Source organism: Scleropages formosus, chromosome 20, assembly GCF_900964775.1.
Source record: "Scleropages formosus chromosome 20, fSclFor1.1, whole genome shotgun sequence".
Taxonomy (NCBI): Eukaryota; Metazoa; Chordata; class Actinopteri; order Osteoglossiformes; family Osteoglossidae; genus Scleropages; species Scleropages formosus.
The window spans coordinates 7,379,953-7,402,876 of NC_041825.1; the positions used below are offsets into that span (position 1 = coordinate 7,379,953).

General features: G+C 44.7%; 1 protein-coding gene across 2 annotated transcripts; it reads right to left on the minus strand.

The window, feature by feature from the left end:
- Positions 1-269: 269 nt before the first annotated feature.
- Positions 270-22,188, minus strand: LOC108927216 (forkhead box protein K1-like). Of its 2 annotated transcripts, none has more exons than XM_018740354.2 (9): positions 21,650-22,188; positions 13,333-13,530; positions 5,893-6,049; positions 5,224-5,370; positions 4,829-5,022; positions 2,994-3,160; positions 2,566-2,835; positions 1,848-2,057; positions 270-1,638 (listed from the first exon to the last, which is right to left on the minus strand). In XM_018740354.2, the coding sequence occupies exons 1-9, from the start codon at positions 22,048-22,050 to the stop codon at positions 1,421-1,423; spliced, it is 1,962 nt and encodes a 653-aa protein (XP_018595870.2). In that variant the 5' UTR covers positions 22,051-22,188; the 3' UTR covers positions 270-1,420. The 2 variants fall into 2 exon arrangements, with proteins under 2 accessions (XP_018595870.2, XP_018595878.1); XM_018740362.2 differs by lacking the exon at positions 21,650-22,188 and adding an exon at positions 15,955-16,120.
- Positions 22,189-22,924: the final 736 nt, after the last annotated feature.

A 22,924-nucleotide genomic window follows, 5' to 3' on the forward strand; every position in this document is an offset into this window, starting at 1 on the left:
CTATACTGTGGTCTGTTGCAACGTAAGTGATCTTTCACAGAACTGGTTTCAACTGTAAATATCAGTAAGGACAGGCACTCTGAAGAAGCTCCAGGCCACCAAGGCATGAATTTAAACTTTAGTACAGTAATTGTGAGACACTGAGTTTTCCATAGTAAAGGGTCTGACTAGTTTTCTAGAACCAGCGCGTAAAAAAAAAAAAAAAAAAAAAAAAAAAAGGTGTATACAGTACAGCTGAAGTAAAACACCACTCCAGCAGTCTTCCAGTCTTATTCAGAAAAACGAGAAGTTTATTGAATCACAAGAAAATCAAAAAGCCCAACTTGCACACAAACATTGAACTATGCAGTCAGACAAAAGAGCGAACGCGAGGAACAGCCGTCATGGTGAAACAGGTACATGACCAGGGAGATGTTACAATGATATGGTGAGCCAGCTAGCTTAAACGCACGCACGCACGCACGCACGCACGCACACTCAGAACTACTGTATTTTAATGCACATTTGGATCTCTCGATTTCCAGATAGCTAGCACGAAAGCATCATCTTTTGCTTTCTAGTCCCTTAGTTGTTGGTCATACATTCCATCAGAACCTTGAATCTGTACTTTTCTGTGCTGAGAAAAATGTAAAAATGTGTAAGAAAAATGTAAAACGAACCATCTGAACGTCACAAACCATTAAATAAGCATTTTACATTCAATGAAGAATTAAGTTTTCGCTCTACGTGTTAAATCACAAACTGTGATATTTAAAACACATAACATTTTTCATATTTTAATCATATGATAAAGGTCTATAACAGCAAAATACTTTACTATTATATCAATAGCTTCCGTGTTTTCAAAAGAGCAGCTTGAGTATCGTTATCTGTAACAATGTGATTAAGAAAGTATTTATGAAAGTAAAAAAATAGATTATTCAAAATAGTCTGGTAAGAAACTGAGATTTTCAGGTTTTCTACCCAATATATAATGCTTTCCTGTCATTGACCAAGGTGTCTGCAGATATGGATAGTAGTTTTTGGTCCCACCTGACCCAAAATTAAAGCACAACTCCCCAGGTGCCCCATGGGAAGCCACACAACTATTGATAATCTCTCACGTAGGTACTGTGTTCCTCTCTCTGTATCAAGGATCATATTTCATTGCAAATGTTACCCCCCAGACAAGCGAAATGGTAGCAAACACTTGTGCAGCAACTTCGCCATTTAAAGGGCTGAAAGATAAGCGCGTTTTAAGTGCGCAAAATTTAACCAGCTTTCTGAAACTCAAAACCATACAATCATTTAATGTGTCTGAACTGCTCTTTGCTTTGTACAACTCTGAATCCATTCTAAGATGTACTTCCTCTGCCTCGTTTGGCACCTTGCTTGAAATACACTGAAGTTGTGCTCCAGCACCACTACAGCCCTGCACTCCTTAATCGCTGGATTCCTGGGCCTGTGGGGTCGTTGCTACAATAACCGGCTGAGGAACGGGAGCCCTGTCATCGTCCTCCTCCATCTTGGGCCGCTTCACCTCCGGCTCGCCGGGCGTAGCGGTTGACCGCTCGGCTTCAGCGATGGGTGGCTTGTTCACGATGACTGGGGGGGAGGTAGAGGCCTGAGCTGCCAAGATCTGAAGTGGGTTGGTCATGGCTAATAAGAGAGGAAGAGGGCGAGGTTATCGTTTAACGGTATGAAGGAATAACTGTTTAAACATAGGTTCTGTCCTCGGGCAAATTTACACGTTCCAATAGCGTAACGTGGGCAACTGGATCAAAAGCTTCATTTTCCGGTCAACACGGATGAGATTATTTGACTGCAACTTTCAGGAGGAAGCTGTCTGCGGTGGAAAAAGGTCATACCGTAGGCAGTGCTCGAGTTGGTCGTGATGGGAAGAGCATTGTTGCCATTGTGCATCACGGGCCTGACAGGCAGCTGGTGTTGGCCCAGCGAAGTGAGTGTGGGCTGCACTACGCTGAAAGTGGAGCTCATATGGCTGCTCACGGCCTGGATGACCCGGCTGGGCATGCCGAGCGTCATGTGGCTCGACACCAGCTTCTCCTCTCCAACGCCTGATTTAAAAACAGCACCTTTAGCCCGTCACATATGTAACCGAACAGTTGGACAAAGACTGCCCTAAACACACACTTCTTTAACTATCCTTAAGGTGTTTTGACACCGATTTTGTATTAAAAAAAAAAAAAAAAAAAAATTGCCCCCAAGGTTAGAGAAAACACACACACACACACACACACACACACACGTGTGGATAGTGTAGAACTCTCTAGACATCTGGCATGATCAGCAGATGTGCTGCTGATCAGAATGACTAGAGGAAGAGAAATGCGATGAAACCCTTTTTTTGACAGCACGTCTGCCGCAGAGAACGTGATGCATTTAGCACTTTGTTCCATTTAATGCCAAACCATGTCGTTCCCTGGATTTCTCATTCAGCTTCACTGCGCATTTATTATGGGTTCTGCAGTAACTGTGCACTTGGGTAAAGAACGCGAGTAGATCAATGCGCGAAGAACCGAGGTTGGCACCCACCACAGTCCTGCGTGTGCACTACCAACGTACCTTTCTGCTCCAGAAACCCCTCCCCCGCTGTCTGAGCACACCCGGGGGGCTTGGCGTGCCCGACGATGTACCCGTTCGGGGAGCCAGCAGACGTGGTCACCACCTGTACCATGGTGACAGCGGGTGCCTGCTGGACCCCGTGGAGGGAGTGACCTGGGGGCTGCGGGGGGACAATGAGGGAGGCAGGAACGTAGGCCAGGGGCCTGGCAGCCATGGCAGATGACTGCGGTGGCACCGCCATGATAACCGGCTGAGCGCTCACAGGAGACCCTGCAGGACAAGAACATGGGGAGAGGGTACAGACACAGACATGGCTTTGGGTCCAGAAGACCCTGCATTCTAATTCAAATAGAGGAATGTACGTTTTGTGTTTCGGAAGAGACAGTGTAATTTAAGGGTGGACAACAGCGAGGGAGACACAGTCCTACCTGGAGCACTCTGTGTGTACCGGTACTCGGGCACCGAGGCCAGTTTCGAGCCTACGTCATGATCGGGGGGGAAGGGGGACCCTTCTCTGGACAGGCACTCTGGGGTCTGCAGGCCACTTGAGGTGGAGGACAGCAAGCCGGGGAGGGTGGGGGAGGCTGGGGCGCTCCTGCAAATCGAGGAGACGATGAGCGTGCAGCGCGGGGCCCGCAGCGTGCATGTACACGCGCGCACACAAACTGGCAAGCGGGACAATTTTGAGTTGATCCGTTCTCCTCGACACCTTAAAAGCTAATATCTTTGCTTCTTTTACATCTGCTCGTGTATAGTATATAGATTGTGTGGAGAGCAGGGAGGACAAGACATGTCAGGGTCACACTTACTTTGTTCTTCCAAACAGTGGGATCGCAGGAGAAAAGAGAAGAGAACAGACTGAGGACACACAACAGCACAGGGTACTTCACAGGAGCATGAAGTCACGGCGTCTAGTCCTGAACCCCGAGGGCACTGACGCACGCGGATTTACAGGCGGTCCGCGATTTACAACGGGGTTCTGTTCCGACGATCTCATACGTCAATTTGTCACGAGTCAAAAATGCCCTTATGTTACATAAGCCATGAAGACATATAAACAACATGCATGAATTCTACGTTGTATAATCGGACCTCGCAAAATTTTTTTCCACTAATTTCATACTTTATTCTTGCTAAAATAATCATGACTAATATAAATACAGTATTATATTTTCACGCTGCTCTGCTATTTCCCCTTTCATTTCTGAATCTGTTTTCTTTCCCTTTTTCTTGTCTGCATCGCCATAAATCGCAATCACCGATATACACGATGGCTGAGTCAATGATAAATATGGTGCCTTGCGGCTCTGCTGCCAGACGCTGTTATCATACCGCAGATGGAGCCGTCGCAGATAGAAGTTAAAACCAAAATGGTAGGACTTGAAGTCTTAAAATAAAATAATAATGAGATGGATGTCCAGGTTGTCATAAGCCGTAAGTAGTGCATCTAGCAGTGTAAGTCACCTTGGTGAATAATGTGTGTGGGCTGATTTACATTTATTCACTTAGCAGATGCTTTTCTCCAAAGTGACTTCCTATGAACTCTACGTAGTATTATCCGCCCACATACCTTATTCACCAAGGTGACTTACACTGCTGGATACACTACTTACAATGGGTCACTCATCCATACATCAGTGGAACACACACACTTTCTCTGTCACTCACACACTATGGGGGAACCTGAACAGCATGTCTTTGGACTGTGGGAAGAAACCAGAGCACCCGGGGGAAACCCACGCAGACACAGGGAGAACATGCAAACTCCACACAGACTAAGAGGGGATCGAACCCACGTTCTCTCGCACCACCCAGGCGCTGCGAGACAGCAGCGCTACTCGCTGTGCCACCGTGCCTCCTGATAACACTACATGAAGTTCATTCTAAGTCGCTTTGGACAAAAGTGTCTGCTAAATAAATAAATGTAAGTTGCATATGTCGCAAGTCAAGGCAGGCCGCCCTGTATATGGCACCCTAAATTACTTATTTATACAGCAGAAGAGAATACTGACCAATAATAAGCATCATGGACAAAAATAATGACGAGAACAGACCAATTCTATTGATTGTAACCAGATTAGAAGAAAACACAATTAATTATATGACCCATAAATGTTGTTATCTTGGTTGTCCGCAATACCAGGGGTTTAAAACGGACAGTGGCTTAGATGCAAAGAAATATACAGAACTGGATGAACTAGAAGAACCAGGGCCAAGGATGCCAAGAAGCACATGCTTGTTCTACCCAGCAGAGCTCTATTACCTGGAGGACAGGGGTCCAAAAGGTGTACGGAAGCAGGACACGCCCCTCTGCCGACGCTTGCGGAAGGCCTGCTCTACCAGCTTGGCCTCTGATGACGGATCAATCCTCCAGAAGGAGCCCTTTCCTGGCTCTTCCTGGGAACGGGGCACTTTGATGAAGTAGCGGTTCAGCGAGAGGTTGTGTCGGATAGAGTTCTGCAAAGGGGAAAGCAAAAACGTCAGGAATAGACGGGGGTGGGGGGGAAGCTTGTGGTCAGTCCACCCCATCTGATCCACGATCTCAGAAGAGCTCCCTGCAATCTGCCCCGATGCTCTACCATGTGTCTGGAAACCCCAGGACACGGTCGGACGGCAGCGAAACACCTATGGGCGGACAGAAAGCCGGGGGGAACTCACCTGCCAACCCTTGTCTGCCGTTCTGTAGTAGGGATAGTGTTTAGTGATGTGGGCGTAGATGCCACTTAGCGTTAGCTGCCGGTCAACGGCAGAGGAGATGGCTTGGACGATGAGCTGTGCATACGAGTAAGGGGGCTTAGATTCATCCTGGGGAAGAAGCACAACATATGTTAGAAGCACAGAATGAAATTATTTCTTTGGGAAAGACAGAATGTTAAACCCATATGCTAAACAGGCAAAAAAAAAAAAATCTGTTCAAATAAAAAAAACCGGAATGGAATTTGCAATGAACACATGCCCTCTTGTGAGATCACATGGCTATTACAAGCACAGTCAAAACATTACATTTTGAGCTGGTGATTTTCTCCAAAGAGACTTACAGATTCAAGCTAATTACAACAATTTACCCATTTATAAAGCTTGGTAATTTATACCAGAGCGGTCCAGTGCAAGTATCCTGCTCAAGGGTCCTACAGCAGGAGTGGGATTTGAACCTTGGTCCTTCAAGTACAAAGTGAAAACTAAACTACTACGCCACCTGCTGGGACAAGACTTGTCGCTACCTACCCACCACTGATCAGGATGTTATGTGAAAAATCACTACAAAAGTTACAAGCGTAAAGCAAAAAAAACATTGTAATTAAGAAAAAGAAAGGGCTGTGAAATCACCTTGGGGCTGTCGCCCTCAGCAGCATCAGCCTGCTGGCCTGGTACAGCCTTGGCGGCAAACTCTGCTGCCAGCTGCAGCTCTGATGTGACGCTGCTTCCAAGGCGGTAGCCCGAAGACCCAGCGCCGTGGGGACTCGCCGGACACGAGTTTGGCACACTGGGGGCAGAAAGGCAAGGAGAATGAGCATTTCTGTAACAGGACTTTAGGTCTGAAAACTATTCATGAGATGTGGGGGGGACACAGATCCACAAGTACTTGTTTGGGAATTTCTTTTTGCTGTTACTTTTGGGAAATAACGTTAATATATAATTGCAGTTGGTGCTTGCATGAGAGTGTACAGTGAGCTATCAAGTCACACTCACAAGAAACTACTTACAAGAAAAGAAATTCAATTCAAGACAACACCCAGCACCGCATGTGTGAGGCATACAGCCGCCATCGATTTCAGTGGTCTCATAGCCTTGTGCCTGCTTGCAAGCAACTCGGAAATCTTTCGACTCTGTCATGTAAAACAATGAACCATGAAGCAAAAAAAAAAAAAAAAAAGGGGGGGGCAAAGGAAAGCTTTAACCATCAATTTAAAACCTGAATTGACAGCATACACAAAATTCTCTTTAAAAGACAATATCATGATGAGTGACTGACTTCACTTACTATTCTTTTATTTAAAACAATACTCACACATAGCTCTCCAGATCGGGATTATGAGAGTGACAGTAATTACAAGAAGTGCCTTGTTAGGTAGTGAATAACAATAATATTTACCTTACACAGCACCAAAGCACTTTAAAATCAAAATGAAAGATGAAACAGGCTACGACCCTAAAGCAATTCACAATAAATATCAGCATTAAAAAAAAAAAAAAAAAAAAAAAACAATAAATGGACCAAAAAAAAAAAAAAAAAAACAGAATACATCTACTGCCTATGCAATGCAGGGTTGCGTTGGATCCCGGAAGCAAAGGGCTTGACAAAGGGTCCACCCTAGATAGGACCATGGTGCTCAGTGGGACAACCCCACACTCCATCGTTCACAGATGGAGTTGAAACGCGTGACTTCGGACTGTAGGAGAGTTAGTTGTGTGAAGTTTTAACTTCGTAAACCATTGCAACGAGAGAAAAGAGGAGAGTGTCAGCTACATGAATAAATGTAGGTAAATATCACACGTTCAGTAGAGTCCACAGAAAGAACATTCCAATGCAACATCAAAAATTTTATACTGGAATTGGACTAATGCCTGCGTTATTCGCAGTGATACCTGATAAGTATTTATTTGAAGATCAAGTGTAATTTTTTTTAAACATGTAAATAGCTACTTGCATACATTTGGAAAATTAAACTACCGCAACTACTGTATGATGTGGAAGATGAAGACAGAATGTGTGCATAACTAACACAGCAAGTCCAAAAATTACCACTATCTTTATTCCATGCTAAGGTTTTGTACAGGACTACAAATCAATGTACATGTACCACTCAGATGATGAGGTCCAGTACAACGGGGAAGGGGGGGGGGGGGGGGGGGGGGGGGGGGGGGGGGGGGGAGAGAATCACAATAACAGCTTGTGGAAATATATCCCCCCCCCACATGCACACAATAGGCTTATATGTATTTTATTATATAGATATTATGTATATACTATACATAAAATATTCTATAATAAATATATATTTATTATATTCAACGCAATTTTTTTTTTTTTTTTTTGTCTGTTATGGGGCCATTCTATGCTCATAAATGATCCTGATGCAATGCTGTCAAAGATTCGGCAGACTGTAAAAGCACACGTATGTGGTAAACCCTATGTAGGTGACTCTCGGCCCGAGTAAACATGGAATAAACACTCATGGGAATCTGAGAAAAGCACAGGACACAATAAGTTCATTAAACCACGAACAGTTAGTTACTTACACTTAACATAAGGCAACATGGGAGAACGATGTTCTGTTGTAGTGACAATCTCACCCAGTCTGAGCTGCTGATTAATGCAAATCTTATCATAAATATCAGGGCACCTGGTACTGTAGTGGGTAGAACTGCTGCCTTTGGACCCAAAGGTCGCAGGTTCGAGTCGCACCTCCAGCTGTAGGACCCTTGAGCAAGGCACTTACCCTAAATTGCGCCACTAAATATTACTCAGCTGTATAAATGAGTAAATAATTGTTAATCACTTTGGAGAAAAGTGTCGGCTAAACGAATAAATGCTATGCAAAAATTCATAAGGTAAATTATCAAAATGTCGTTGTTCGGCGTACCATGAACAGCGTCTCATATCCTGTGCTTGCGAGGGAAACTTTGGACCTGGACATTCATTATTATTCATAAGCAAAGTGAACAAATGCATAACATTAAAAGGCAGGCCAGAAATAACACCTTTTGTTGTAAACGCTGTAAAATATGCTATCGGAAAAATAAATGTTTAAAGTTTGCAACATTTTTCACCTAGAAGCTGTTTTCGCCCGCAAGAAATAATGTTAATTCACCCTCTTCACGCTGTTCCTAAGAGCACTTTACAAAAACACTGATGTTCATCCACTAGATGTCCCCAGGACCGCACTTCTGACCACCGCACACTTCGGTTATGCGGTAAAAACAAAAACAAGAAACTGCCTCTTTCCACTGCCCTCACTTCACTTTTCCATGAGCTGTGTTAAAATATTTAAAGAAAAAAAAAAAAAAAAAAAAACAGAACACACATTCTCTAAGGCAAGTCTAAACATTTCTGCACACACCCATGTGAGGGATTATGAGCTCCTGGCTTCAATGGCTATGAAGTAAATGGTCACATTCATCCAGCACAGAATTCCCTCTTTCCCCGCAGGCGTTTGCGGGAAATCGGCGCGGAGAAGCGGCCACGGGCCCGTCGAGAGGCCGGCCGCTCCGCGACCGACGAGGCCCGGACGCGGTCGACAAACTTCCCGCGAGTTCACGGCGGGGCCTCCCGCCCTCCGCGGTCACGTCCTGCTGCTCTTCCGCCAGAGGCCCTCGACGGGACGCAACCTGCGAGGGTTCAAAGTACATCCTGGAGGCAGCGTGTTCAGAGGGACGGCGCAACACGGGGCCCCCGCGCTCGCACCATTAATAATAAACAGCGTACTGGCATTCACCTCCTGCACGCACACCTCCTCTGGATACCAAAACACGGTAACTGCGGAACGACAGCGTCGCCGTGTCAATGTACCATAAATACGCTGTTGCCGATCAATGCGGTGAGGTTATTCAGCACGGATTTTCCCAAATGAAACGCAATAAGCATTCCTTTCATGAATGGCAGGCGTTGCAGCAGGCCAGGCCGCTGTTATTTCCCAGACGCACGTCTGATCGCTCACACGCACACTTCTCCACATGCACACAACTGCACAAGTTTTCACGGTACAGCATCCATTTAAACACAAAAAATAATATCAACTGAACCATGTTAAAATATAAATTTTTCAATATTTTAAAATTTATATTTCAAGTGTTTTCATTTTTTTTTAGGGAAAATTCGAAGGTATTAAGACGTTGCATCTGCACGGACGACTTTCAAATGTACCCCAGATGTGCGCAGTAAGAGTACAACTTTCTATCAGTTGACCGTTTTCACTTTCTTATTCATATTTCAAGGGCTCTTTGTAGGCATTATTAGTCTTTATTTTTAACAGAAGCTTGTCTGTTTGAAAATGGAAACAAACATCCCCCCCCCGAGTGAGAGAGCACATTTCTAACTCCACCCTGGCGGCAGCTGCTCGTGTGTGGAGCCTTCGCGCCGCTGCGGTGCGAGAGCAGAGTAAACAGCGCGGCCGCCGGACTCGCCCGAGCGCGGCGTCCACGGGACGCGCAAAGGGCCTTTCGGAGCCGAAGGCGGCGAGAACAAACGGCGAGTCCCTCCGGCGGCCGCGTCACATGGTCCCCAACGCCACGCCACAGTATCCGTCACACCGCTCCCTGCCCAGCTCAAAGGAAGCCTCAGTTCTTCAGACGTGCGCGCGCGCGCGTGTGCGCAGAGGGGTCGGCGCACGCGGAGCAGAAGCCCGGGAGCGTTTCGGGTGCGACAGGAGGTCGCCGGAGGCCACCCACGCAGGGGACGGGAGACAGGGAGGAGAGCGGCGGCGGTGGCGACAAACACTCGCCAAAGGAAAGTAGCAGCGAGACGCTCGAGCGCAACACGGCTTCGCTCAGCCAATCGGCAGGCGCCAAGCCCAGCGCACGCCATATATGGAATGTGTTTCAGAGGCGCACAGGATGCGGAGCAGGGGAGAGGCCACTGGGGGCAGCATTCCTGGAAAAGGAAGGCCTGGGAGAAAAGGCTGGGGAAGCGAGGTGGGGTGGGGTGGGGGGCTCTCGCCACCAAAACACACCGATGTGAATATCTGTTCCACGCAGATCGGCAGGACCCGTTTTATACATAGTAAACCACCTAGGTAACAGCAATATCATAATGTTTCTACAAATGCTACAGATGTATAACTTGGGAAGGATACAAATAATGGTATAAACAGTGAACACCTTAGACCTTTAACACCATCATCTTAGGACTTTTATTTATAGGAATAACTGAGAAAAAAAAATAAATCTATTAATGTCCCAAGATTTTTGTATTCTGCGTCAATTGTGTTACTAATGTTGTTATTATCGATGTATTCTTTCATTAGATGGTACAGAACAAATGTCACATGTTCAGGAAAAGATCGCTTTGTGATAATTTTCTTAACTTTGCAAACCCTTCTCTGCCTACGTAAGAGCAGCTCCTAAAAAGCATTTCCCTTAAAAAAACAGAAAAGCACGCGGCTACACCTAAACAAAACGGAGCCTTGTCTTCACAACTGAATTGTTTAAAAAAAACGAAGATTTAAAACAAGAAATTCCCTTCATCCAAATGAGAAGGTAAGCTCCGAGAGCACGCGTGTGCTGCACACTGGCACTCAAGTTGTGTGTCACAAGCGCACGACCAGCTTATCAGACTTGGTAGATAAGAGCAGAAACGCTCATCCCCGATGGCCGAACCCACGAGGGATGTTGGCCGTCCTGCGGCCGACAAGGGGGACTGGCAGACGCAACGCAAGCCAGCATCGCTGTGCTTAACTACAGACTCACCTCACAGCGTGAATGTTGCTGGTTCAAGTCCCATGAGGAGCACCTCTGTAGTGACCTCCAACAGCAGGTAATCTTTACTTCTGTACACCCACACACACACACACACACACACACACACACACAGTCTGAAGTAGCTTGTCCCGAGTAGGGTCGCGGCAAACCGGAGCCTAACCCAGCAGCACAAGGCTGGAGGGGGAGGGGACACACCCAGGATGGGATGCCAGTCCATCGCAGGGCACCCCAAGAAGGACTCAAACCCCAGACCTACTAGAGAGCAGGCACAGGCCAAGCCTGCTGCACCGCTGCACCACCACCACCACCCCCTGCAAAATACCAAAACACTGTGTGAAGAAGCTGCCTGATGTACTAGATGGGTGTTCCTACTGGACCATTGGTAGTAAAGCTGTACTGGGGGGTTCATCTGGGATGCAAAATAAGAACCCTTCAAACCGCTGCAAAAACAGCGGGACTTTAAATCTTCCTCTATTATCTACAGAGACATACTACACTTTACCCACTAGGCAGTTTCAGTAAAAATCTTGAATATAGCCACAAAAAAATTTAAAATACACTAACACTTATGACATTAAAATAATTCAAATTAGAACTAATTTACAATGAATGAAAATTTTTTTTCTCTCCACTAGCTCCTATTGAACAGCAGTTGACGACAAGATTTATCCCATAAACGTGCTATGTTTATTATTTTATAGATCACCAACATTCAGGAACACCAGACATGTGAAGCCAAACAATTAATTTAGTCACACACTCGTATTATGTCTGGGTGAGTTTCACTGCCAAGTAACAACTGGATGTGAAAATGCCGGCAACATTTACTCTGTAAAAACTACAAAAAACAAAGACAAGTGAAGAAAACAAAATGAACTGTCAGTATATTTGAAAACGTGCAACTCAAACATGCACAGCACTTAGGACCCAGGCAATTCATGGAAACTCTTCTTTAACGTAGATAAAAGCATTCTATGCGGTTTTTCCATTTATCTCGTCTGCAATTATTAATACCGGTTATCATTAATTGGTGTGGCTTTTCATTTATCCCGTCTGTGACATCTAGTCTGGGCGCACGACATTTGCTCTGGTGCAATAAACTAAGATTGCATTTGAAATCTGCGCCAAGCAGCTGTGTGATAGAGATTGAGACGCAATGCATTGTGGGAACTGTGTACCCAACCTCTCAGTTGACTTCTGCCCCTATAGTCTCACCTTCTGACACACATGTTGTATCTGCATCCTGTTTCACACCATATGCTGTAATTTTCTTGGGGGAATCCATGCTCAAGGGAAAATTCTACAAATGGTGTGCGGGATACCCTATAGACTCAGGACACTTCAATAAAAAGTATCAACTATAAAATAATCAATTTTTCCATATATTTTATAATTTAGAGTAGAAGAAAAAGGACACAATGGTGAGGAGGCTTTTTATATACAGTATGTTTGCTACTACAACTGCGTTTGTAATTGATGCAATAGCAAAGAAAGTTTAGTAATTGTTTTCCAGGAACAAACGGCAGAAAAATTAAACCAGGAAAAAGCATAAGTGAGCACAAAGGGCTTAAGTTATAATGTTATTGTTAATTTTATTTTTCTTTATAATATTTGGCATCGTTTACAGTGATTTTCAGTGAAACTGGGATTGACTTAGACCGAATTTGTACTTTGCCACTGGACGAAAAAATGTCATAAAGGTCAAATAACTGTGAGCATTAGAAAGAGCTGCAAATATGCAAGCAAAAGTTAATGTCCATGCTCTTGGCTGGAGGAATATTATTTCCCTTTGGTACACAGCATGTGCAGTGGGGTTGGTTGGGCCCCGCTCTCTGGTAGGCCTGGGGTTCGAGTCCCGCCTGGGGTGCCCTGCAGCGGACTGGCGTCCCGTCCTAGGTGCCCCCCCCCACCCCGGCCTTGTGCCATGTTGCTGGGTTAGGCTCCAGTCCACGGCGACAATGTGTCTGTCTCTCTGTGTGTGTGTATATTTATACACAGCACACCTTCCATGTCTTTGTGTTTTGTTTAACAGAGAAAGCTTATGCCGGCGGTCAAATGGACGCAATATCACGTCAGAAGAAATGGACAATTCTGCAAGTGGAAACAAACCAGGCTGCACCAAATAAACAAACAAACCCACCTGCACACGCTGAAATCTGAATGTGACCCCAAGACTTCCGAACGCAATTCGGATCAAAACGCGCGGAAATACAGAGAACGGCAGGACGGCAGAAGACACGGCAGCAGTAATTAAACACGTGCATGATGAGGATGCTGCAAAAAGAGGAAACGGGGTGATCGAGATTAAGGAGACACACAGAGCTTGAACGGGCATAAACCGGCACGAACCTGATGGTTCCCGTCGGCGAGGGCAGCGGGCTCATCATGCTCCTGTAGTTGTTCTCGGGAATGTGGATTTTCAGTGGGGACATCTGTGGGTACAGGGGTCTCACCGCCGACAGGGGAGCCTCCTCCTTCACTTCCTCTTTGGTGGACAGCGCAGTAAACTGGATCTTAATGGCCGTGCTGGGGAAACGAATGGTGCACCTAGGAAAACGGAGAGAGGACTGCGTTCGTAAGACGCGCAAAAAGCGTCCGGCCGCCAGCGTTTCGTACGTCGAACGTCTCAGCTACCAAAACAGCATTATGCAAACGCGGCCTCGTTTCAACAGTGTGCAGAAAGACATTTCCCAAGCTAAAGCAAGAACAAAATGCATGCCGTGCCACTTTATGGGGAACAAAAGAAGTCCTTCACTTTCAAGGGTGACTTTGCCAGTAAGTTTTCAACTTCACTGGCAGCAACTCTCAGATCTCTGGCCTGTAACGTGTCTAAAATAACGGCAGAAGTTACGTAACAGCTCAGCGCATATCGCCACAATAGTCTTTGCATCATAGAACACCGCAAATTTGCAAAACACAAAAATCTTACCAATAACGGCACAAATTTAAAAACTCATGTGTAATCATATAATATCGATTCAACACACACACTTATGTGAAAATATCAGAATATAGTTGTGCAAATACAGGTGTCAGTGGAGTTAAGTAAAAGTCAGTATAACCAATAATTACAGAACCAGTTGTTTTTAGTTCTAATACTGTTGCCATGAGGAAGATTCTTTTAAATGTTTGATTAAACAAATAGCCATTTCTGAAATGTAAACAACAACAACAGAAACATAGATATTTATCAATAATACTTAGGGTTTTATATACCAGATAGACTATCACTTATGGGCTGTGTGGGTGAAATTAGAGGGCAGCAAATCACGCGTATGTGTTTATGTTTACCTCACCAGCGACTGCGCAACTACTTGTCCAGGCCATGGTGACTTCCCGTCTGGACTACTGAAACTCTCTCCTGTGTGGCCTTCCTGCTACTGCCATCAAACCTCTGCAGCTGATACAGAATGCTGCCGCACAAGATGTGTTTGACTTGCCAAAACGTTCCCATGTATCTCCTCTATTCATTTCTCTGCACCGGCTTCCTATAGCTGCTTGAATCAAATTCAAAACCCTGGTTATAGCCTACAAATGCATCAATAGAACTGCTCCCAACCATCTACAGGACTTGATCAACTTCTATACCCCAACCAAACTGCTACGCTCTTCCACACCCGCCCGCTTGGTGGTCCCACGCACGAAAGGTAAAGCACAGAGATTCCTGGTTCTGGCTCCGCTGTGGTGGAACGATCACACATCTGAAACTGTCTCTTTCTCCTGATGTCATTCACAAACTGTATTTTCTATGAGATGTATGTTGCTTGGGAGAAGAGCATCTGCTAAATGAATAAATGTAATACATTGTTGAATTAATAAAACTTTATGCAGCTACTCATGTGATGCTTACTGGTTCATATGATGGTATATGTAAGAAATTAACTGTAATATAGAATTACATCTCTAAAAAAACTCCTTCTGTTGATGTAATGCACTCTTTGTATTTTTTTTCTCAGGTGTATCTCATGTTTCAGAAAATCATCTGCTAAATGAATCAATGTAATCACACACACACACATTTTCTGAACCGCTTGTCCCATACGGGGTTGCGGCAAATCGGAGCCTAACCCGGCAACACAGGGCGTAAGGCCGGAGGGGGAGGGGACACACCCAGGACGGGACGCCAGTCCATCGCAAGGCACCCCAAGCGGGACTCGAACCCCAGACCCACCAGAGAGCAGGACCCATGGCTTGTTAATATATGTGCTAATTAAGCAACCGAAAGAAAAGGGGAAAAAAAAGTCAAATACTGACTCTACTTGTCCCGGTCTCCCCAAACTGATCTATTTTCACAAGTTTTCATCACCTAAGGCAACCCGATTAAACAGAGCACCAACACAGCTGTACAACTTGATAGAAAAACCTACTTAGGACAGTAATGCTAAAAGGGCACTGGCTGGATTGGAACATTAGTGTAGGACAAGTTACTACGACTACTACCAACTGACACTTCTATCCAGGCAACCTGCAATGCTAGATACACTTCACTGAACACCCTACACTCAATTACCCATCTACACAGCAGAACAACGTAATACACACACACAGACACTATCTGCAGTTCAGTTTTAGATTACTTTATCCGCTCTTCGCAGAAAACTTTGCTGTGAAAGCAGGGAAGCATTAATATCAAAACCCGAAACCTGTATGGCACCAATTCTGATACATTTATTCATTTAGCAGACACTCTTCTCCAAAGCGATATACATCTCATAGAGTCGTAGATGTAGACGTGCGATTCTTAAGTGCAGTTAGTTTCTTTTCACCAAATGAACCAATATTCATCACATAGGCAGCTACACCTACATTAAACTTCACCCAAATATCAATGATTCCTTATTTTGAGATACATATAAATATTACCAAACCATATTACCATGTTAACTCATTACTACCTGGAATTAATCATAGCATGCGGCCCGCATCAATGCATCGTGATGTAAACAAGAGCGTGGGGGAATACGAGCCTACCTCGCCACAGAGCACCTTCGACACTGAGCCTGCAGCTCCTTGCACTTTAGCCGCGTTCCTCTTCGGTTTTCATTTCTAAGAATTCCTTGCTGCATCTCGCCAAATCACACTTTGGGTTTTGCTTGCCTTCTGTTGCAGATACTGTTGAGCACATCTTAACATGACCACAGAGGCACTTCCTCCTACACAATCTTTTATCTTTTGGTATTTGAATGGCCATATAAAACCTCAAATGTGTAAATTATAGGATTATCATTTACCAAAATACTACAGTGCACCAACTGTCAAAAAGTTGGTTTCAATAAACAAAAAAAAAAAAAAAATAAAAAGTGTTAAAACCTCACTCTCCTCTATGAAGCTGATGTAGCACCTTTATAGGTTATAGAAAACCTCACTCTGCATTATCAGTCCTGAGCTGCATACACCCCACTACATTTGACACAAAACGAAAGCACGAGAGGAAATCAATTCACTACTTTTACACTACGAATTTCGCAAGAACCTTTTTTTCCCCCCCCTAGACCACACAAAAGGGAAAAAAGAAAAATCAAATAGGGACCAAGTCTTGCTTTGTTATTGACACAAGCACTCCCAACTACTATTCATGAGAGCAGTTACAGCGAACACTACTTGTGCCTACGATGGTACTAATGCAGTAACAGTTAAAAATGCCACACACCACATGCAGGCAGCATGCTTCCGGTTACGTTACGTTCTGTGCCGAGAAAGACTGAAAAAACATAAATAAGAAAAGGTTGTCAGGTTTGACGTCCCAAAGAAAGCAAAAGGATACAGAATCAGTTGCCCTTTGGCGTTTCCAGGCTGACGCTAAGTACGGGTATATGAATGTAGATCTCTGTGCCCCCCAACTCCACCACCCTTCTTCCTCCAGTACTTCCCATGCAAGAGAAATATTTAGAGAGGAACGGCGAGGGAAATGCAGGCGGGCAGGTCTCCGCACTGCGCGGCCCAGCCGCTGTGGACGAGAAGCTGGGCGAACAGCCAAGCGCTCAGTGCACTCTTTCCACTGTTGTTCGGCCCATGTCTTTATTAGAGGAGACCCTGCGGTAGCAGTGCAAGCAAATCATATGCATTCAGCTTGTTTATTATTGCCAGCGCAACATTTCTGTTGCACTGACTCATGTAAAAGGGAAAAAAGTAAGCCATGCTTAAGGGCATTCAGTCAAGAATTTTTATTTTCCAGTTATCATATTGTTTTAGGGCTTCAAGTGAAACTTATTAATATCTTCTGCACCAGAAGTCATGCAGTGCTACTTATCTTGTGAGCATCTGCATTGTTAGAGCAGCCTGCAAGCGCCCAAACAGATCACCACGCTCTACAAATTAAATTCATGTACATAATAGGCATTGAGGACAGTTTTACTGAACGTTAGTGGCTTTAAAATTTAAGAACACTCGTCAGTTTCTGGATGTTTTTTTTTTTCTCTTTCTGAAATGCTCCAAATATTTTAAGAAAGCTGTTCATAGGTGTGCCAAATAATACACTGACTTCTACATCTACTACAAAATTATTTTGGCCAGCAAGCAGTTTCCAAAGTACCTTCTGCAATAAATCCATTCTCTGCATTTAAACCCCTCTCAGGGACACATGACACTGAGCTTCTCCACTGCCACTGACCTATTACCTGTTCTCTCATCCTTAGACTATTTCTTCTCAAAAAATTGCTTTGTCTCACTTATCTTAACTCTCCACTTTCTACAGGTTACTTTTCTCCTACCCTCAAAATTTCCCATCTCTCCAGCTATGGAGAATCCTTATTTGACCCAAATTGAGTGTTGAAGTAGAAACCAACTTCTCTCTGTCCTTGCATTGACTTCAACTGTCCACACCATGAAAACAGGATACATTTCCTTGGTACTCATTCTCTCAGACCTCTCCGAGTCATTCAATATGATTAATCATTATACTCTTCTCTCTTTATCAAAAGCTGGGAACTAAAGGACTTGTGCTGACCTGGTTTTAGTCATGATGCTTGGGTTGTATGATGGGGCTCTCATTCTGCTCCCCGGGTAATCTCAACTGGAGTACAGCAGGGTTCAGTATTAGGCTCCATACACTTCTTGAATTATTAATCTGTACAAAGGAACACATTTCCATATCTGATAACTTTGGGAACTGCTTTTTGGCATTTTCCCAAAACTGATTAACAACAGTGTTACCGTTGTCTTCTATGTAGTGTCACTATTAAGAAACCCAAGGTAAACCCAGATAATTTCCTCCCTATACAGGTGGTACTCAACTTAAAATGAGGTTCTGTGTCACTGAATTGAATTCTGTTCAGATGAACCTACGAAAAGTCAACTTTGTCAGTCAAAAACCCATTTATACTGTATTGTATATAATATATAAAGATAATAAACATTCATGCTGTATAACAGGGGTTTGTTATATTTTTTCAGTAATTCCACACAATATTCATGTTAACAATGAGTGATATAAATACAGTGCAGTATTATGTTTTCATGCTATACCACTTTCGCTTTCATTTCATCTTGTCTTTTTACTCTTTTCAGCACCACCAGAAAGCTCGCGGTTTCACGTGGTAGCCATTTCACATTACTTGAATAGAATCACAAATGAATCATTCTGAAAATAAAACACTAAGTCGATAAGAAATATGATGCCTTGCAGCGTCACAGCCAGCCGATATTATAGTACAGTAAATGGAGCAGTTGTGGCTAGATGTTATGACCAAAGATGGAGACTCAAAAACAACATAAATAAGAACTTGCTAGGACGGCCATCATAAGTCCACACTGTCCTTAAGCTGTATGTCATATGCTGAGGACTGCCTGTATCCTAAACCATATGCTGACAAGATGCATCTTGATAGCTGGCAAGGAAAAACATGGCATGAATGTGTGTAGAAACCACATCTTATGGGAACAGTGTTCCCAGGGTTGCTGACACACATGTATTTGTCAAAAAATGAAAGACTATGTATCAAACAACATATCAGACTTTTTCTGCTCAGAGGCATAGTGCCTGTGCCAATGCAAACACTGCCTTTACCAACACGTGGTGCGAGATGTGATGATTTGTTTGGGCAAAGCACAATTATGTTTGCCCTTGCGATGCAAAGTCAGGACTTGGGCTGTGTCTCTGGCTGACTGGGAGCACCAAAACATTTTCACGGTTGTAATGAACGACGAAATGTTTCAATTAGCCATAGCACCTTAGCTGGCCGCTGCACAAATTAGTCCATTAGCCTGCGAGGTATCACCTTGAACTAGAGCTCAGTCCTCCTTGAAGGCACCATATGATTTTCAGTGGGACAAAGAAGTGAACTGATTCGAATACAAGGAGCAGGCATCAGCTCTCCTGTGTTTGCAGGCAGTCAAGAAGGTGTTGAAGAAAGCAAAGTATTGCACAGGAGGTGAAAACAACTGACGTGATAAATAGCAAGACAAAAGCTGCGTACTGTCACACCTATTTTTATGTATATTATTGACAGACACACTGATAGTAGCCCTAAAAATAGAATGCACAAAATACTGTCCAAGCAACATATGACAACCAATATTTTCATTTCCATTATACTATCGCTATGTTTAAAGAGGACTGTAAATTATTCTCCATTAAAGCCACTTACTGTATACTGTAATGTGTAGTATATAGTATCTTGTATATGCATTTAAGCATTATGTTCAAAATTAATGAGCTTAGCATGTTACATATTCCACTACAAGATGTCCAAACAATAATTAGTGCACCATTTAATGAATTAGATTTAATTAACACGATGCCCAGCCTTGGCTCCCCCGTTACCGCAACCTGCAACTTCCATTTATTCATTTAGCAGATGCTTTTCTCCAAAGCGACGCACATCCCAGAGAAAATACAATTTGTGCATTACATTAGGAGAGAGAGAGACATAGTTGCAGACATGTGATTCTTAAGTAAACCTAGTTTGTTTCTTTCCACTTCACTGATGTTCATCGCACGAGTAGGTGCACAAAACTCAGGACAGACAAAAACTTATTTTACATTTAACTGACACTTTTCTCCAAAGAGACTTGCAATATTAACTTACAAACTTTACCGATTTATACAGCAGGCTCATTTTACTGGAGCAATTTATAGTAAACACCTGGCTTGCTCAGGGGAACTACAGCTGGAGGGAGGATTTCAACCCGTGCTCTTTGGGTCCAACACCAGCAGCTCTAACCACTACACTAGCGGATGCCCTTATAGACAATAAACATCTCCGTAAATAACAGAAAGTACAGCACATGGTTCACTCATATTTTATTTCTTGGGTCCTACACAGACATTTCGCCGTAATGACATCTGCACCACAGTCCCAAGAGGCAATGAATAATATAGTGGTTAAAACCCATCACCTTCCTATCTGAATGTCCCAGGTTCCAATCCTGCTCCTGCACTTGTACCCTTGATCACAGTATTTAATGAGAATCACTGCAGTAAGAATACCCAGCTGAATAAATGGGTAAATCAGTGTAAAGTTACAAGTTGTCAGACAGGAGTCAAGTGACACAGTATATAATTTTTTTCCTACGGATCGGAATGGATCACCAGCCCACCGAAAGGTGGCTGGCTCCACACACTGTCAAACTCAACAAAAATAGATTTCTCCATTCATCATTTCAGGTAATTAAAATGTTTATTCAATACAGTAACATAAGTTTTTCTCACGGATCATAATGGATCAATACAGTAACATACGGGGTTGCTCCAAAGATCAGGAAAACTAGCTATCTAGTAGAATTCACCTTGGCAAACAGTTACCCCATAATTTTCCCCGTAAGTCGCCCTAGTGGTTGAACACATAGATCACATTTTACCCACAATGCAACTACTTACAAGTTACAAGAAACATTTCCCGCTTAAACTCTTGATAACGCGCGTCCTTACAATATAATTATAGCAGCACCACTCTAAAAGCTGTCGAGCGCGTTTCGTACCCAACATGGCGACTTGTGGCAGAGGCACGTGGCTAAAAAAAACACACTGGAGCGCCTCACAAGTGACGTGCCGCGTTTACGCGCTCGGTGCCCAGGGGCAATGCAAACACAGCGGCTCAACACATAGTCAGTGGACACGACGAACACACACATGCACACTGGGAGCGCCGAGAGCGACTGTCGCGCACCTCTCAGAGCGCTAATAAACATTCGCCACCGCACCGTTCCCTTCAAACTCTCAACTCCGGCTTTTCAGCGTCTTCTCGAGGACACGCTGACTGAGCAACTCGGTCTCGAGGCGCTCTCGTGCGCGGTGACCCCGAACCGCGCGCTCGCACACCGCCGGCCGGGCACGAGGGCGTTCGACGCCGTTTCCGTTGCAGGCAACAGCTGAGCTGAGCTGAGGCGAGGCAGCAGCTACGTGTCCGAAGAGAAGCGCACGGCTACAAAACTCGCAAAGTACTGTCCGTCTGACAACACAATATGAATAAACTGCCTGTCAACATAAACAGCGCTGCGCTTCGGACAAACAGGAAACGCAAAGAATTGAAATCAAATGTTCGAAAAAAGCTGCACGACGTCTACTACTAGTCTACGTCTTTTCAAACAAGAAAACAGGGCCCCGCGCAGAGACTCCTCTTCGTGGTGCAAACATAACGCACAGAGTGTGTGTGTGGGTGTTTTAGTTCGCTCGTCGCCCTGCGCTACTACTAGTTAGTAGGTACAGTATATGCAGCGGCGAACTCACTCGGCGGGCAGCCGCAGCGGGGGCGCGCCTCTCCGCTGGAACGCGCCGTCCACGAACACGCCGTTCTTGCCCAGGCAGCGCAGGTAGAAGGAGTGCTCCTCGAAGGTGATCTGCAGGTGGCGCCGCGAGATGAAGCTCGAGTGGCCCATGTTCATGTCCACGGAGCCGTGCGACGAGTTGCGGCCGATGGTCACCGTCCGCTGGCGCATCACGAACTCCACGTCTCGGCTCTGGAGACGCGCGAGGGCCCGCGGAGAGGCGAGGGGCGCGGGCGAGCTCCCCGCGCGGCTCGAGGACAGGGTGTACACGGGGGCCATGGCCGCCACCCCGACCGGGCTACACGGCGCAGACTTGAGCGCCAGCAGGGCGCGCGCTCCGGTGTCGTCCCCGAAATCAGACATGTTTGCGTCTTAATCGAGTATAGTGGGATTTCGCTCCGACCTGCACCACCGGGAGAAACTCTGCGCGTTGATGGACGACCGAAACAACATGGATGTGGCGAGCCGCAAAACGAGGCGTGGAGTCAGGCGCGTAGCGGATCGGGACTAGACGTAAATGTGTACGTAAATACACGAGAGTGTCGAGTGTCAATTGACGCGCAATCAGTTGCGAACAACCGGTTTGGCACATCATACAAAAAACAATAACAGTACATGATGTGACACTAAACGTGCTTCTGAGAAAGAAATTGTAATTAATTACAAACAAGTCAGAAGATGTTAAAAGCGCTAAAACGTGCTGGCGTGAATAGATACAGCGCAACTAGTTTTCCCTTTTTTCTTCTTCTACACTTTGTATCACTGACATGATGATGATGTTGACAAGGGATTCTGAAACTGTGTAACTGACTCTGTTTACTCCCGTGTATTCAGAAGTGTTTTTCACGCACAGATCCATGATTTACCCCCCCCATCGCCTGAAGATGCCACTGCACTGAGTACCAACAAGCCACAAGGTAGGTTCCGAGTGATGCAAGAACAAGCTGTAATGTTAAATAATGTAATGAAAAACACTTTATACCACGTCTATGACAATTTGCTTTATAGACCAATAAATTACCTTATAAATCCCAACAGCACCCACCCCCGTGAGTGTAATTTAACTCTTTATCTCACACCTTTGTCTTTATCTCACTCTTAAACTGTGATTTATTTATTGACATAGCAGGTATTCTTGTTCTGCTCAGAGTAAGTGCCTCGATCAAGGGCACTACAGCAGGAGGGGGATTTAAATCACAAACTTTCAAAATTGCCAGGCTAAGGCCTAAACAGGACA

Excerpts from the sequence above, each read along its gene's own strand:
- LOC108927216 (XM_018740354.2), bottom strand. The coding sequence starts at position 22,050 with ATGTCTGATTTCGGGGACGACACCGGAGCGCGCGCCCTGCTGGCGCTC. Across the intron at positions 5,023-5,223 it reads CGGCAGACAAGGGTTGGCAG|AACTCTATCCGACACAACCT; the intron begins GTGAGTTCCCCC and ends TCCCCTTTGCAG. Across the intron at positions 2,058-2,565 it reads GGGGTTTCTGGAGCAGAAAG|GCGTTGGAGAGGAGAAGCTG; the intron begins GTACGTTGGTAG and ends TTTTTAAATCAG.